General features: G+C 37.3%; 1 protein-coding gene across 1 annotated transcript; it reads right to left on the bottom strand.

Annotated features, from left to right (window-relative positions):
• Positions 1-622: 622 nt before the first annotated feature.
• On the bottom strand, positions 623-16430 carry cavin1a (caveolae associated protein 1a). The gene is made up of 2 exons (XM_019076815.2): positions 15445-16430; positions 623-2990 (listed from the first exon to the last, which is right to left on the bottom strand). The coding sequence occupies exons 1-2, from the start codon at positions 16003-16005 to the stop codon at positions 2244-2246; spliced, it is 1308 nt and encodes a 435-aa protein (XP_018932360.1). The 5' UTR covers positions 16006-16430; the 3' UTR covers positions 623-2243.
• Between the last annotated feature and the right edge of the window lie 477 nt (positions 16431-16907).

Below are 16907 nucleotides of genomic sequence, written 5' to 3' on the forward strand. Positions count from 1 at the left end.
TATGATACATTGGGCTTTTGAGAAACACAATAAATCTACAGACCTTTGATCATAAAACCAAGAATTTCATCTTACACTAAGACATGTTATTAGGAAATATAGAGTGACAAGTATGCATTTTATTTAGGCTATATTTATTTAGACTATAAATATCTCACTGATTAAAATGACAAGCTATCAGAATTTCATCTTACATCTTGTGACCATATAAATAAATAACTGCATATTCAGTTTGGGCCTCTGAATAAAAATGAGGTATTTAATTCTTGCTTGAGGTGACTTATCCCTCCATATTCTTGTATGAGCCACAAAAGCTTGATGTATCAAATATGATACTTAACAAAACATATATCCAAACTTTTATTTTTAGATTTTTTTTAATTGTCTAAATGTTTAGTAAATTGTTTCATTTTAAAAGAAAAAATATAGATTTGTCCGACTATTATTTCATATGCCAGGCTTTACAGAGTTAATATATAGCAATAACACAGGCACAAATGATCAACAGTGTGCAGCATCTGCTCTCTCTGAAAGCTGTAAATACGTCAGTAGATACAGAGAGTGAAAGAGAGTTTGCCTATAGCATTTAGATTTATTCACACAAAAAATCAAGCCTCAGGTCTCACAGCACAAAGGTGGACACTTTTATTTGTTTATTAAAAGCAACCTACACCTAAAATCCATTTATACAGCCACAAATCTCACAAGGACAACAGCAGAGCCATAAGCAGCTTCATTCAGACCTTCACACCTAAAACTATTGCCCATGTGTGCCTGCAGTAAGTGCATATGTTCATAATAGCAGATAGTGATACAAAATGTGTTTTCAGTCAGTGTGTTGTTTGTAAAAATTAGTATATTCAAGCTATATGCAATAATGAGGGCCAACTGTTTAACATGAACGCACTTAAAGTACAATGAAAGATCAGTAATTGAACTGAATATACTCAGATAGGATAGAACTATGTTGTGTTTCTCTTTACTTCAGTGAGCTGGACTACACAATGACTATTACATCAGCACTACTTTTCCATTGAGTAGGTCCCTGTTCACCTAATACTGTAATCATGTATACAGTATATGACAATAAAATGATAATCATACTTTGAGCGTGTTAAAGTGTATATGTACAAACAAGGTAAACGGTCAAATGAATTTACCTCAGAATGAATAAAACTGAATTCTGAAAAGTAACCTTTTTAGGGACTGATATTTAGCTTGATTTTATAGGTTTTTAAGAGCTTCTTGTTTACATACATAGATCATAGATCAAAGATCAGATTACACCATCTGTAGACGTCAATTGAAGCAAAGTTGAGACAGAGCTTGGATTACATTCAAACCAGTGATTAGACCACAAAACAAGTCACCATAATCACATCATTATTAAAACCTTAATTTTCAAAAGAAAAAAAATCAGTCAGCAGTAGTTTTTTGCAATTCTTTCTTTCTTTCTCCTTTTTTTTGGCATTTTTACTTTAATTAGAATATTTCGCAATACACTTTCTCTCACAACGATATTTCCATCAGACAACATACCCTCTAGCACCTTAAAGTTTTCACTTTCAACAGCTTCCAACAGTTCATTCATGGCATTAAAACAAAGCCCAGATGTTCTACAAGATGCATAAGGCCTGCTATTAATTTATCCTGTTGAAATCAGCAGCCATAGTACAATGAACGCAAGGTGTTCATTAAATATAGGCACTTTAATATAAATATTTATTGGTAATATCAGTCTGCAACCGGGTAGCCTTGATTACAAATTAACAAGTTAATATTAAATGTCTAATAGGAATTAAATGCCATGAAAGTGTTTATGAAAATATTCTTGTGGAGTGCAAACCTCCTCACATCCACCTTTTCTGTAAATACTATAACATTCTTTTTTAAAAAGATTTTAAATGTAGATTAAATGTTGGTAATCACATTAAAAATGATTTGATCTTTTTTGATTATCATTCAGTTCTATACACAAAATTGACGATTAGTTGATTAAAAAATTTACAACTGAGCAAAATAAAACAAAACAAACAAACAAACAAAAAAAACCTTGTGGTTGAGAATATAATAAGAAAAAAAATCAAACAAACAAACTAAATGTTCAGCCAAAGGTCCAGTCGACTCCTTTAATCCGTCTTCAAGCACATCTCAGTTCCGTACATCCTTTTAGCCTTATTTATCTCCAGACCTCCACACTATTTTTCCATGTTGAGCTTTTCCCAGGGCTCAGCATGTTGGACTTACTGGCCAGCCTTCTCCCTTGGCCTCACCGTCTCCTGGAACACCAGCCGTGATTGATCAGCTGCCTCTAGTAAGGCCTCCATCTCAGGGCTGTCAAGATTGACCAGTTCACCTTCCTCCACCCTTGACACTAGGCCTTCTTCCTGCACTTCAAGGCCCTCCAGGACCTCCTCATTCTGCTCCTCTTGCTCCTCCTCTTCCTCTGGTTCTGGTGTGGGTTCGATCTCACCCTCACGGACCTTCTTGACGTGGAAGGTGAAGGGCGGTACACGATAAGTGGTTGATTTGGAGCGGGCGTAGATGGGGTGGTCAGGCTTCAGTGACTTCTTCATCTTCTCTCTGGAGCTGCGGATCTTCTCACGGCGTTCAGTGTTAGGCGTCATCTTTGTTCCTAGCTTACCCATCTTCTTGCCCAGGCTCTTCTTGGTCTTCTCAAGGTTCTCTCTGGTTCTCTGACGTGTCTTCTCCAGGTTCTCTTTAGTTCTCAGTCGGGTTTTCTCCAGGTTCTCCTTGGTTTTCTGTCTGGTCTTCTCCATCTGCTCCTTGCTGAAAGCCATCTTCAGCTTGTCCACCTTCTGGAGGCCGCTGCGTTTGATGCGCTCAGCACGAGATTCCTCAATGATTTCCTCAACCTCAACTTCCTCCTCAGAGCCATGTTCCTCCTCTCCTCCTTCACTCAGCACCTGCTCTCCTTCCTCTCCTGCAGCCACTGGCTTCTTAGAGACCTTCACAGGCTTCACCTTGTCCTGAGAGAAAAGGTGAGAAAAATTAAGGAACTAAGATTAGATTAGACCAGACAGATCAGAATATTTTTTCCAGCTTTGAACCTAAGCAGTTGGTGTTAAATTAGCCATGAATAGCACCATTTCAAATCAGAGAAACTTTCACTTTCAGTATTATTGTCAGACAAAAAGTAATGAAATATAAAAAAAACAAGTATGTGCAAATACATGTTTCATAAGAGTGTACTCAGTAGACTTTGTTCCTGTCCATAATACTAAGGGGGTTCATGACCCTTAAACTAGTGAACTAGTTTATTTTGAGGGCCAAATAACAGGGGTGTACAGGTGGTGAGCCCAATATTTGAGCAATACTTGTCCCTGATTTTTTCAGTTAGAATAATAAGATATAGCATATGCTTTCATCAAAAGCCGACTAAGTATTAATATTACTGTAGAATTTTTGCCGTGTTCCTTTTGTTTTTAAACTGATCGCTTTTTTTTTTTTTTTTTTTGTTTTGTGTTTTTTATTTAAATAAAAATACTGTCAGGATATATGGACATAAAATATTGATTGGGATTGAAATAATTTTGTAATATTTTAAATCCTGTTCCCAGTCATCCTGTTGAGGTATATTCTGCAATAAAGCAGCTGACGGTACACTGCTGACTTAACTTTGAATGATAACTTCATTATGAGAAGCTAATATCTAATAAGTTTAATGACTAGGCTGTATTTTCCCTGTTGAAAAAAACAGCATATGCTGGTTTGAGCTGGTCCTTTGCTGGTTTATGCTGGTCTTTTGCTGGTTTATGCTGGTCTTTTGCTGGTTTATGCTGGTCCTTTGCTGGTTTATGCTGGTCCTTTGCTGGTTTATGCTGGTCCTTTGCTGGTTTATGCTGGTCTTTTGGTTTTATGCTGGTTTATGCTGGTCTTTTGCTGGTTTTTGCTGGTCTTTTGCTGGTTTATGCTGGTCCTTTGCTGGTCCCTTGGCTGGTCATGTGCTGGTCCTAAACTGGTCCGACCAGCAAAGGACCAGCTCAAACCAGCATCCCAGCTTCAAAACATATCTAACCAGCATATGCTGTTTTTTTTCAACAGGGTTAGCTTCATAACCAGTTGAACTTCATTCTGTCTCAGGATTTATAATTGCTCTATATTGTTACTCCTAAACCTGTTCTTAACATGTTGATATCCCTTTCAGTCATTCAGTCCTCGTTTGCAGATCACGCGGATAGACTGATATTTTGAATTCAGGTCATGCTATAACTCGTCTGATCACTGGGAAAGATGATCACCATGATTACGGGGGTGGAGCAGCTTTGTAGTAAGATAATGAACTGATTTCTATGCAACCAGAATGAGAAAATGTCAATGTGATTAATTTTAAATACGGGCCATTACTAAAATCATATTGAGTCCACAGACGAGTACAGCACTCCCTCCAGTGGGCACTGTAAATGGGATGGTCACATACATACATACATACATATATACACACACGAATATATATATATATGTGTGTGTATATATATATATATATATATATATATATATATATATATATATTATATATATATATATATATATATATATATATATATATATATATGATCCAGTCTCTCTTGTGCATTCAGCTAGAACCGTATGAGCAATCCAAAGAGATTTATTACCAAAAAAAAAAAACACCTTCCCAGATTTCCAGACACACACACTCATGCACGCACGCATACATACATGCAAAGGTCTAATCTACATTTGAGTCAGACAAGCCAAAATATCTAAGCCACATCAATTAAAAGGAATGTCAGCAGATATTTGAACATGATATGTAGATTCTTGAAAACATCAATACTTGGAAAAAAAGACAAATGTGCTCTACCCATAAACAGATGTTATTTTGAGTAGGAGAAGCATAGTGATGTTCTCTTCGCTCAGCTTGTAATTTGACATACTACTAGTGTTATTTAAGCACATGCCAATGTAAAGACTGCTGGTTTATTCTCTCTCTTGATCATAATAGCTGTATCCAAAAGTACAACACACCCTCTGGTGGTCAAAAGAAGAACTGACACTTGCATACATGCAGGGATTTCTTTACAACTTACAATTAATCATCTTTGTTATCCCTGATTCAGTTTTTTTTTCTCTGGCCCCATGCCAAAGGAAGTCCTCGTAAACTTGCATGCGCTTCCTTATCTGGTTGTGAAGGCTGAAGATGTGTGCATGTGTTTATTTTAGGCTGGCCTTTCCTCTCTTTGCATTCCATCTGTTTCATTCCCTGAACAGTGCTCTTTCATTCACTCCTTAAGCTATTACTGTATCACTCTCCCATTCTGCACTCTAAATAGTAAATACGGATGTGCTGTCACTATAGTAACCGCATCCACTAACTGACTCACAGGCTGCTCAGAGGACTGCAGACCTGCAGGTATTGTGCTGTGCGTATAAGTGTGTGTGTGTGTGTGTGTGTGTGTGTGTGTGTGTGTGTGTGAGAGAGAGAGAGAGAGAGAGAGAGAGAGAGAGAGAGAGAGAGAGAGAGAGAGAGAGAGAGAGAGAGAGCGAGAGAGAGCGAGAGAGAGAGAGAACAGACACCTAATAAACATCCTGAATGGCAGTGTTAGATGTGCACTTTACTTGATGTCTTGGCTGACTTTGGTGACGCCTCCATTTGAGTTTAGCGGCTTCTGTCTGTCTTACATTCATTTGCAATGTCAAAACAATCCATTTCCGTTTTTGATCCAGAAAGGTTTGTCCTTATGTGAACCTGGGTTCAATAAACACCCTTAAACTCCAGCACAAGTCAGAATATAGAGGACCAGAGATGTCTGAGGTGTTACACAATGCTGGAAATGTGCACTGATCATTGCACATGCACCGCAAACACTCCAAACAGCCAAAGCCAACAGAGAGAACTCAATGTAAACACACAAAGAACTACTGAGAATTAAATCACATAACTGGAAAGGTCTTTTTCCGTAACAGTTTGCTGGGCCACAACAAATTCCAGTAACATCTACTGCCTGATGAGTAATATGGATTCAGGGAATACTGTATGGATTTAATCATATTTTGCAGTTGAATCACAGATATTATGGCACAATTAGCAGCTGTTCCGAATTATTTCCATGCGTCTCCATGTCCTCTGTATTAGAAGGGTCAAGATCCACCCAGAAACATAAAGGTAATTTGTAATGGAAGTTCACAGATGTGATCTCTAACAGCAAGGAAGTCAAAGACTTACTTTGTAATAAATAATGCAATTTTGCTTATTGAAAATCTGGAATTAAAAAGCTAACTGGTAAAACACTTCATGCAAAATATATTTAAATAAAATAAAAATTATTCAAATTAGTACAATTAAAATTAATATAATTACCAAATCAGTATAATTTATAGAGCAGCAATTATTTTTATAATACCATATTTTTTAATAGTTATTAAATCCATTAACCAAGCTTGTATTATACTGTGAATTTTAAAATAATTACAATACAGAAAATAACTGTTGGCTGATTGAAATGAATGGTGGCAGAGTAAATAAATATCTACAATTGCCATGACTTCTCTTATAAAGCAACAGGCAACTTTTAATGCAGTAAATCATAATCAAAATCACTGAAATCACTCAATTTTTTACCAAAGAGAAAATAGAATATTCATTGTGGCCATTCCTGGAACATATCATCCGATACTGAGGCTAAAATTGCCAAAAACCCAATCAATGCACACAGCAAAGTCAATATTTAGACAGATTCTCGTAAATAAACAATTTCAATTATTTTAAATGTAACAATTTAAGCAAACCAAATGAGAGTTGAGTCACTGGGTACAAGTGCAAAACAAGGGTCCAATATGAACACTTACCACGTGCCAAATCCCAGTCAAATCTGGCTTTGGCGAGTAAATGAAATGTTTGCCAGTTGGCTGGTGTCTTAACACATGGTTTAAAAGTAACCATTTCTTAGTGAAAGTTTTTTAGGATGTTTAAAATTTCACTGTGGCTACACTTTTTAGTTTTTAGAAAGTAAAAGTGCAGCAAAATCACAATATATTTTTGTGAAAGATGCAGTGTCACAAATTGCATAATGACCTGCACTATTTTCCACTAAAATGTGGCTAAATTCCAGTGTCATGAGAATAAATACAATTTTATTATTTTTATTTATTTTTTACAATTTTGTAATTACTATTATTATATAGGAGAAATAACAAAATGCAGTTCCCATGGCTGATAAGACATATTTATGACCAGTAAATTCTCAAATCAATAAAAAAAAAATGTTTGGATCCTGACTGCATTTATGTAGTACTAGAAAAAACAATAGTGTAAATACAGTAATTATAAACACCACATTAATACTGCTGCCAGTGTGTCTGGTGCCATGTAATACCCTCAAACTCCTGTTCAAAAGCTCTAGGCTGCAAAGAATGTCAGTCCACACTGTATATATAGAAGGATCCCCACCTAACCCCCTAAAAGAGGCGAACAATTACCCAGATTAACAGCGATCTGAGAAACCATAGCACCATGACAACTGTTGCCAAGACAGCGGCAAAAACATTTGGTCCAGTAGTTCGCATGACACACAGCCAAACAAAATCAGCCAGTGATGAGCAGATAACAGCTGTGTGTGTGTGTGTGTGTGTGTGTGTGTGTGTGTTTGAGGCATGATGTTGAAAGGCATGTTAAGGTTGAGGCACTGAGCAGCTGTTGACTTCTGTTGGGTTCAGAGCAGCAGCTGTACAGCAGAACTCCTACCTGAAACAACCAGGAATAACTTTAAACATGACTTTAGTATGGGTTTTATGCCAGGTATTACAAAAATATGATCTCTCTCTTACGTAAAAGACAAGATCTGTGTCGTGCCAGTCAGGACACCACCACAAAACACATGCACTAGTTTTTGAATGGTAAGCTATATCTTAACAAATGAATCAGAAAGGCACAACTACACACAGTATTGGTTCTGTCTCTGATTGGCTAAAGGCTATATTAAACTACTGTGGCTGAAACAGCAGCCATCGGCAGTTTTTATGTATCTGACAGCCTCATAATGTCAAAGAGGTAAAGGCTTTTCACCCATTAACCTCCTTATACATAGGGCTTCTGGGTATACAAGTGACAGTATCTATATCAATATTAAGCAGCTCAACTGTTTTCAACACTGAAGATAATTAAAATAAATAATGAAAATAATTTTGAGCTTCAAATCATCATATTAGAAAGACCATGTAACACTGAAGACTGGAAAATCATGCTGGAATGATGCTGGAAATTTAGCTTTACATAAGAATAAATTACATTTAAAATATATTACAATGAAAAGAGTTATTTTAGATTTTATTAGTATTTAATATCACCCTTTCTACTGTAATTTTTGATTAAGTAAATGTAACCTTGATGAGCATAAGAAACTTAAAAACATTCATTAATAAAATAAAAAATTAATAAAATAACTGACCCCAAACATTTGAACAGCAGTATAAATGTGTATATCTCAATTGCTCTCATACACAAACACACACACAAAGTTTTATTTGTATTGCAATCACTGCATTTTCTGCCACCGTGATGCTCCTAATAAACCAAACATGCTTTTATTATCCAGCGCTCTGAACACACAAGAACAAGAGCTCAAATGGTACTGTATCTGAGGGAGTAAGAGCTGTTGAACTGAAGTGGACAACATTCAGTACACAAAAATGGTGCTAAACAGCACTAAAAGTGGTTTCATTGGCTCATAATCATAGGGTAACCACTTTAAGTGCTATATAGAAATATTTTGTATTTTTTTTATTGGATCATTTCCAAAGGTGAACCATTTTTATTTCTGTATTTGGCATGTATTTGTATTTTTCCTTGTGAATACTAATGAGCTTTGTGACCTGAATCAGGTGTGTTTGATTAAGGAGACATGCAAAATGTGCAGAGAAGGGGGTCCTCCAGGAATGAGGTTGAGAACCACTTTAAGTAGCACCTATATTTAAACCTTTGTTAAATGGTGCTATGCAGAACCCAAAGAGGAACCCCATTCTCATCATCAGCCTTAGATTTCAGATATGCTGCTCCACTCTCATATGTTTGCTATGAATGGGAATTTACTACAGTCAAAAAGTCTTGGGTGGGGGCCCTGGAATATTTCCTTATGGGGGGGTCTTGTGGACAAAAAGGTTGAGAACTGCACGTTATCTTTAAGAAATACGCTATATTTTAATGTCCTTTTTTAATCCTTTCCCCAACTAAACTTAGAGAGAGTTAGAGAACATTTAAAGAACTATACAGAGAGTTAACGGGTTCATTGTATGGCAGTGGTGCTATATAGCACCTCAAATAACCGCTAAAGAACCATTTTGTGTGTGTGTGTGTATATAGGTGTTTAAGTGTTTGTTTGTGTGTCTGTGTTGCTATTTAGATAATCGATTAAGAACCATTTTGTGTGTGTGTGTGTAACATTGGCAATTTGTGAAGAGCCGTGTCAGTTCATTTCTATTTTGGTGTGTGACAAGTTATGAGCTTTCAAATTGTCATTTAATGTGTTGTTACAGATCGCTGTAGTTACTCAGTTCAAGCATGAACCGATCATCTCTTCCTCCTTATTAGTTATAGCATGAAATAAACATGAATGAACATCAGAAGGTATCTTGTTTTAACCGCAGAAAGACATAAATATACCAATTTTGAAGTCCACCGATGTTATTCTACTCTCCTGTCTGGTTTGTTTGTTGGACATAAATGGCAGATTTGCTGTTATGACTGGTTAGATTGCCTGTCAATCAAACTCCCTGCAAAGGGTCAACTGGAATAGAATGACTCCTAATCCTGGTTTATTATAAGTAAAGATGAATTTTAGCTTCAGATGTGCGTGGCTCTGCATTACTGTGTCTGGCTCTGCATTACTGTATCAAGTGTTGCTCCGTATTCATCTGCAGCCCTGCCCCATGCAAGCGATATTGAAGAATGCAGTAATTCCAGGACCAGCATGCAGTTGCCATTTCCTGTATCCCATATTTGACATATAATGTAACATATTAAAAAAATAAGAAGTTAAAGTGACCATCTCTGGTGATGCTTTGTAAACACATGCACACACAACATACCGGTGGCAACTCATCCCTCATTTATTCTCAGCCCATTCATCAAACATCACATTCTGGCCCGGACTAACACACAGTCTACCTATACACACGCTCACACGGAACACACACTGCTGTCTGGGTAAATCTGATACCCTGAATTCATTGCAAAAATAGAGCAGAGGCCACCCGTAATGATGGAGATCACACAAACCTCCATAAGTCACAGCCACACCTCATCATCATCTGCCCAGCAAACACCTTCACCAACCCCACTTAGAATCCAGCTTTTTCTTACCAGACTGCAAGAGAAATTACAAAACAGTCCTTGTCTGTGTGCACAAGGAACCTAATACCATTCAGATAATGCTCGTCCCTAAAATAGTACAATATTGACATGCATGTTCACCACAGGTGCACAGCTGCAAAAGCAAATCATTTCAAACAATGCAATGGAAATGTCTTCAAATTTGGTACCAGTACTGAAACAACCAAGAAGTCAGAGGTCAGTGGCTATTTCATCCAATAAACTAAAAGTAACCTTATGTAGCTCTACTTGTGTTTCTAAATTCAGCTGTTCTGATACTAACTTCCAATGAGTTTCTGAGAATAATGATGTTAATGTCAGTTCTGAATAAATCAATTCAAATGTCCATTTATTTATAGCATAGCAAATATTACTGTGTACTCTCTCTCTCTCTCTCTCTCTCTCTCTCTCTCTCTCACACACACACACACTTGTCACCTACAGGAGTCCAATTTTACAGGGGTAATTTATGTAGGTCTCAGATGTGTGTGATTAGATATCTGATAAATGCCAATAGTGTAACCTGCAGCCTCAGTGGACATTCCACCAGAGAAGACTAAATCCACACAGACAAACATATATGCACATAGACACACACATACACTCATTATGAAATATTATTACAGTTTAAATAACTGTTATTCCTGTGATGCAAAGCTGCATTTTCAGCAGCATTACTCCAGTCTTCAGTGTCACATGATCCTTCCTTCTCAAGAAACTTTTGTACTCAAGATATTTTGTAGAAACAGGGATACATTTCTTCAGGATTCTTTGAATAAAGGTTCAAAAGGACAGCATTTCTTTGAAATATAAATATTTTGCAACATTACAAAGGTCTTTACTGTCAAGTTTGATCAGATCAATGCATCTTGTATCCATTTCTTTAAATAAAAAAATCTGACACCAAACTTTTGAATGGTAGTGTATATAGTGTCCAACTCATTCAAAAGTCTGCGATTACAGTAAAATCTATTTTTGTCCCCCTAGAAATGTTTTTGTAGCAAAAATAATAATTTATAATAATAATAATAATAATAATAATAATAATAATAATATAAATAGGCCTACATTATGTTAAGATTACATTGAATTAAGAAAAAACTATTATTGATATATAAATGAATGAATAAAAAAATGCATTTAGCATTGAAACCAGATGCTCTTTGGATCATCTTAAATCATGCAGCATAACAGATTTACACAGATTTGAGGCCTTCATGCAGTTTAGTTGCATGCACAAAAAAAAAAAAAAAAAAACTATTTGATTTCCAAATTCAGTGTTAACTGATATACTAATGATATCATTTGTAATTGTTTATATTGATTTAGGAAAAAAGGAATACAAAAGCAGTTTCACTTGTGGTTTCAGATCGCATAGAGGCAGTGACAATATTTGCATATTTATGTTGCCACTACATAAAAACAAATTGCATATATCTACAGTGCCCATGTTTTCACACAGCTCATGTGTGTTTCGGAGTTTGCTCGTTCCCAGGAGAGATACATATGTGATTGTGATCCCTCTGGTGCATCTTCTCTGATTATTATACCTAACAGACTATAATGAACCTCATTAGGCAACATATGCCCAGAGAAATGATGGGAAATAGCTAACAGAACATAATTTCGCAAATATACCAATAAGTGACCTCACTCGCTCCTGTCATCTTCCATCATTCAGTTCCATCTGCATTAAAAACATTAGAGGCCAGTTACATCAACACAGTCCCCCCTGCAGCCCCTCAGAGCAGCGCTGGAAGGAAATGACTCGTTAGTGGGGCTAAATGCAGTAACGCTGGTGCAGGGTAAACAACAGCAAAGTGCTGGAACACACTGAACCTCAGCCTGTCCACGGTACACGCACATAAGACGTCAGATCACAGACAGAAAGCAATAATTACTGGCACAAAATGACATCTGTGGGTTTTAAAAGTGTCATTAAACACAATTATACGGAAACTATTAGCCTAATGTACCATCCACTACACTCAGTCACACAGCTAATGATGCCATATAGGTGACAATGGCTGACATAGGTGATCTCCTGTATTTAATACTGTAAAATGGTAATATAAAAAGTTTATTTATAAAATTTAAATTTAAATAAAAATACAGTTATTTAATATTTTAAACCTGAAGTATTCTCTTTCCCTCTGGACTGACGGTAGTGTCATTATGGTAGCCTTGCAGACATTACCGCATTCTGCGCTATAATTAGACTGTAAGAGAGAGTTTGAGGGGGGATGGGGGTCTCAGAGTGAGACTCAGTCCATCTATACTGCGATCCAGCACGCTCTGAACACATTTAATCTGACTCCAACACAGTCCAGCTCGCTTGCACAAGACTCTCTTCACAACTGCGCTCCGCACAGCAGCGAAATCCTACACCCTACACACTGCTCTTGCGTTTTAGCAAAACACGAAAGAAAGAATACACTTTCTACATTTGAAGTGTGGTGTTATTTTTAGAGTAACTGAACACCGTTTGCACCTTTGCACACAGTAGCTATTTCAGCGCAAAAACATTTGCTAACCTTATTCACTAATCACTGAAACATCTTATTCCCACAATTTAGTTTAACCAAGCGTGAACTGGCACTGACTTGAGTATGTAAATAATGGTATGGTCAATCTTTCAGCGCAGACAGGCCTACCTGTATATGTCTACTGCTCAATTTTATGAAGAAAAATAATAATATTTGTTCACATCATTCTTTGCATCACAGCCTTCAAGGTGAAGAACTGCATTGTATATCTATATTCTATACAACAGTGTGAATAAACCATGCATTCTCAGTAAAGATAGGTTTAGTTGGGAGGTACCATTATGTACAAAAGCCAAAAGGTACACCTTTGTGCTTTATTTATCCTTTAATGATACATCAGTACCGAAAGTGTGCATAATAGTACCTTTTGAAATGGTACTGACCCAGTGAGTTTTGTAACCCCCCACCCCACCCCACCCTTTTATTTATGCAAAAAATATAGACATAAATCTTAATGTCTTCATCCTATGCCTTAAATGCCAGCCAACTATCTGTCACATCCAGCTATCTCACACACCACAGTGAGAGAGAGCCATTATGGAAAACATATAGGCCTTCTCTTTGTGCAGACAGTGTACAATTACCTTATTTCCCAGAAAGCACATGTACGTTGCTGAGACATCTGTGAAAGAGTGCATCATCTGCAGAGCATTGCCTTCTATTTTAAGCATCGCTTTTGCAAACAAACACAACAATTAAATCTCATAAACATCTTCATTCAAATAGACTATCACTCAGTAGTTTGGGGTCAGTAAGTTCAAAGAAGAAATTAATACTTTTATTTGTTAAGAATGCATTCAATTGATAAAAAGAGTCAATAATGACTTTTTCATTGTTACAAAAAAGATATATTTAAAACGCAAGTTGTAATAAATCGGCATATCATAATGATTTCTGAAGGATCATGTGACACTGAAGACTGGGGTAATGATGCTGAAAATTCAGCTTTGGATCACAGGAATAAATTGCATTTGGCAATATATTGCATATCATAATAGAAAACAGTTATTTAAATAACAGGAAAAAAAAAAAATTAAAAGCTTTGGACCACAGGAATAAATTGCATTTTTTGATATATTTAATTTGTTATTTATTTTATTTTTTCTTTTTTTGATTTGGATAATTTATTATGTTGGTTTTTTATTAAATTTTAAAAAACAATATTTTTGTGAACGTGGATCATGGTTTCATATATTACATTATAAATTTATTATAAAAAATATCTACTAAATGTTACTCTAACATTCAATGGCAAGAAAATCTTCCAGAAGAAAGTGCATACATCATAAGATATCTCTGCAGTAGATTGGTGATACCAACACTAAGCTACCAAATATCACTGTAACTCATTATAAATATTAGTAAGTAAGTAGGTAGGTAGGTAGGTAGGTAGATAGGTAGATGGATAGATGAATAGATAGATAGATCATTTTTTTACGTGCATGCAGTATTTGTAGTTCACTTATGGTATGTGCTGATCCAGAATTGTTCAGTGGTTGCTGTGAGGTTAGACAGGAACCTTTGAAGGTTCACTTAGGAGTGGATTGACACTTTATGATACAGAGTGGGGAATTCAAGGCCAAACCCTGCAGAGGAATCCATGTGTACTCCTAAAGAGACCTGGGAAGGAAGACTGCAAATACATACTCGTGCAGCAGACCCTAGCAAAACAACATGATCATGCTTAAAAATTATATTAGTATAGCACATTATATTAATATAGTACATGAATTATATAAGTTGAGTATAATATAGCAAGTATATTACAGCAACTGAAGTGTTTGATTGCATTATAAAAAGCTAACTCCAAGGTAACAATTTAATGTCAGAGGGAACACATCCCTGATGAAACAGAAGTGTGTGTGTGTGTGTGTGTGTGTGTGTGTGTATATCCACCCCAAATACACTTACTGTAGTAATAGCCTGAACATGAAAAAAAACTATATACATGGAACTGGATTTATACATTTATAGGTGGTTTGAAAACAAATAATTTGTTAAAGAGTATCAGCCTGAATGATAGGATCAAATTTACAAGTTTCCCCAAATTTCCACAAGTGTGCATCATTACTTTGACAGCCAGTGTGGAAATGTCAGCAAAAGCAAATGCAGTCTGAATTAATGAATAAATGACTAATTAACTAACTAAATAATTAAAATAACATCTGGCCACACTAAAATTGCCATTTCAACAGTCGGACTTGTTCTAAAAAACTAGACTACAATTAAAAAGACTACAAGAAAGACTACAAGAAAAAGACAACCTGGACTCAAACATTTATAACCCACCACAATCAGCTCCAGTTCCACAATCAGAAGGTGGTGTAGCCCATTGGTTAGAGCTGGGAATGATAACCAAACTACTGTAGGTTCAAACCCTGCAAGAAGTGAGCCATGCAGTTGAGTAAGGGCTCCTTTAAGTTGCTTTTGAATGAAGTATGAGCTAAAAGACTAATTAGCATCCATTAATTAAGACAAATGAAAGGAGATGGAATGCCAGGCTTGCATATCAAAGACTTCAAAGTCAGACGTCAAGCACCCATTACTCACCTGGAAGATAAGCACTTTGAAGTTCTTCCTCTTGAGGAGCTCGTGTTCATTGTTCTCTAGTTTTTTTATCTGTCCTGCTTGCTTCTCCAGGTCTGTGCGCACACTCTTCACATTGACGTTCACCTTCCGCACCTTGTCCAAGAGCTTGTTGACCGTCCCGGCTGTCCCAATGTGACTCTTGGCCAGCTTGGCCAGCTCTGTCTGGATGCTGCTCATGTTCTTCTCCATGGTCTCCTGCTTGGCCTCCAGACCTGTCTGAGTCTGCTGGATCTGGTCCACCACACCTATGATCTTGTCTAGGAGTGCCAGGACCTTCATGCCTGTAGCCTGGGCCTCTGACTTCTGGGCCTCACCGCTGCCGCCTCCATCGAGTCCCGGCCCCAACACCAGGTCCACCTCTTCCTCCGAGTCATCATCGTCATCGTCATCGCCTCGATTTGATTTGAACACCTTGGAGACGGTGGCAGGTTTGGTGGCAGCAGGCATCAAGGAGACCTCCTCGTCGTCATCAGAGACTTCGGCGAAGACGGCACGCTCTAGTTTGAAATCTGTGTCGGCCATGGCTCGGTTTCAAGTAGACTCTGATGAAACACACACAAGCTTACTTGTAGGCAGAAGCATGCACACTCGTAGCCCGGTGTGCAAGAACGCAGTCCTAGGGTAAAAATAAAGCACTAAAAAAAGACTTGAATGACGGTAGACACCCAACGATCACGAGCGCAACGACTCCAACTTGCAGGCAACAACACTTCTTGGCAACTTCTAACCAATCTTCAAGTCACCTGCACTACTTACTACCACTAAGTACTATTCTCTAGGTTTGCTGTAATGCCTCAAACTTTCCCTCAAGTCTACTCTGGGACCTCGGCCAGTCGGTGGAAGCGGACTCTCTCTCCAAGGTGTGTGGGAGTGTGTAAGGAACAGAGTGTGTGACCACAACTCCCTGTGAAGCCTGTCCGTCAGGTCTTCCCTTACCCTCCTTAGTCCAGCCCTCTGCTGTGATCACTTACTGTAAGGTCACACCCACACTGACCCTTTAAGGGGAGTCCTTTCTCCACCCTCCCTAGAGCCTGGCAAGGGACACTAGAACACATACCCACCCTCTCACTTACGCAAGGGTATGAGACAAACAGCTTTAATCGATTTATGACTCATTAAAGCGTAAACCTGATCCTGAAAATTACTATCAAAGCCACGCTGCATTACTGGAAACACCATTACAATACAGCACAATAACATGTTCCTAACGTGTTGATATTTAGTTCAACAGGGTTAAGACATTTCTATTTGTATGGCTCCAGTGACATTTGCAAAGCTCCAGACCAAAGTATGTGAGTGTTGTGGAGTGGAAGCAGAGTTGATGTGATTTTGACAGGAATTTTTTTTTTTTCCTTTTTTGAAAGTTAAATGTTTGCTTATTTTTAAGATGGCAAAGGGGAAACTTTAAAGCTTGGTTCTTTAAA

This window comes from Cyprinus carpio, chromosome B3 (genome assembly GCF_018340385.1).
Source record: "Cyprinus carpio isolate SPL01 chromosome B3, ASM1834038v1, whole genome shotgun sequence".
NCBI classification, from domain to species: Eukaryota; Metazoa; Chordata; class Actinopteri; order Cypriniformes; family Cyprinidae; genus Cyprinus; species Cyprinus carpio.

What these genes read in the sequence shown, in the direction of transcription:
- cavin1a (XM_019076815.2), bottom strand. Translation starts at nt 16,005, where the DNA reads ATGGCCGACACAGATTTCAAACTAGAGCGTGCCGTCTTCGCCGAAGTC. An exon ending in TCAAAGTGCTTATCTTCCAG is followed by an intron (nt 2,991 to 15,444) that starts GTGAGTAATGGG and finishes CTTTTCTCTCAG; the next exon opens with GACAAGGTGAAGCCTGTGAA.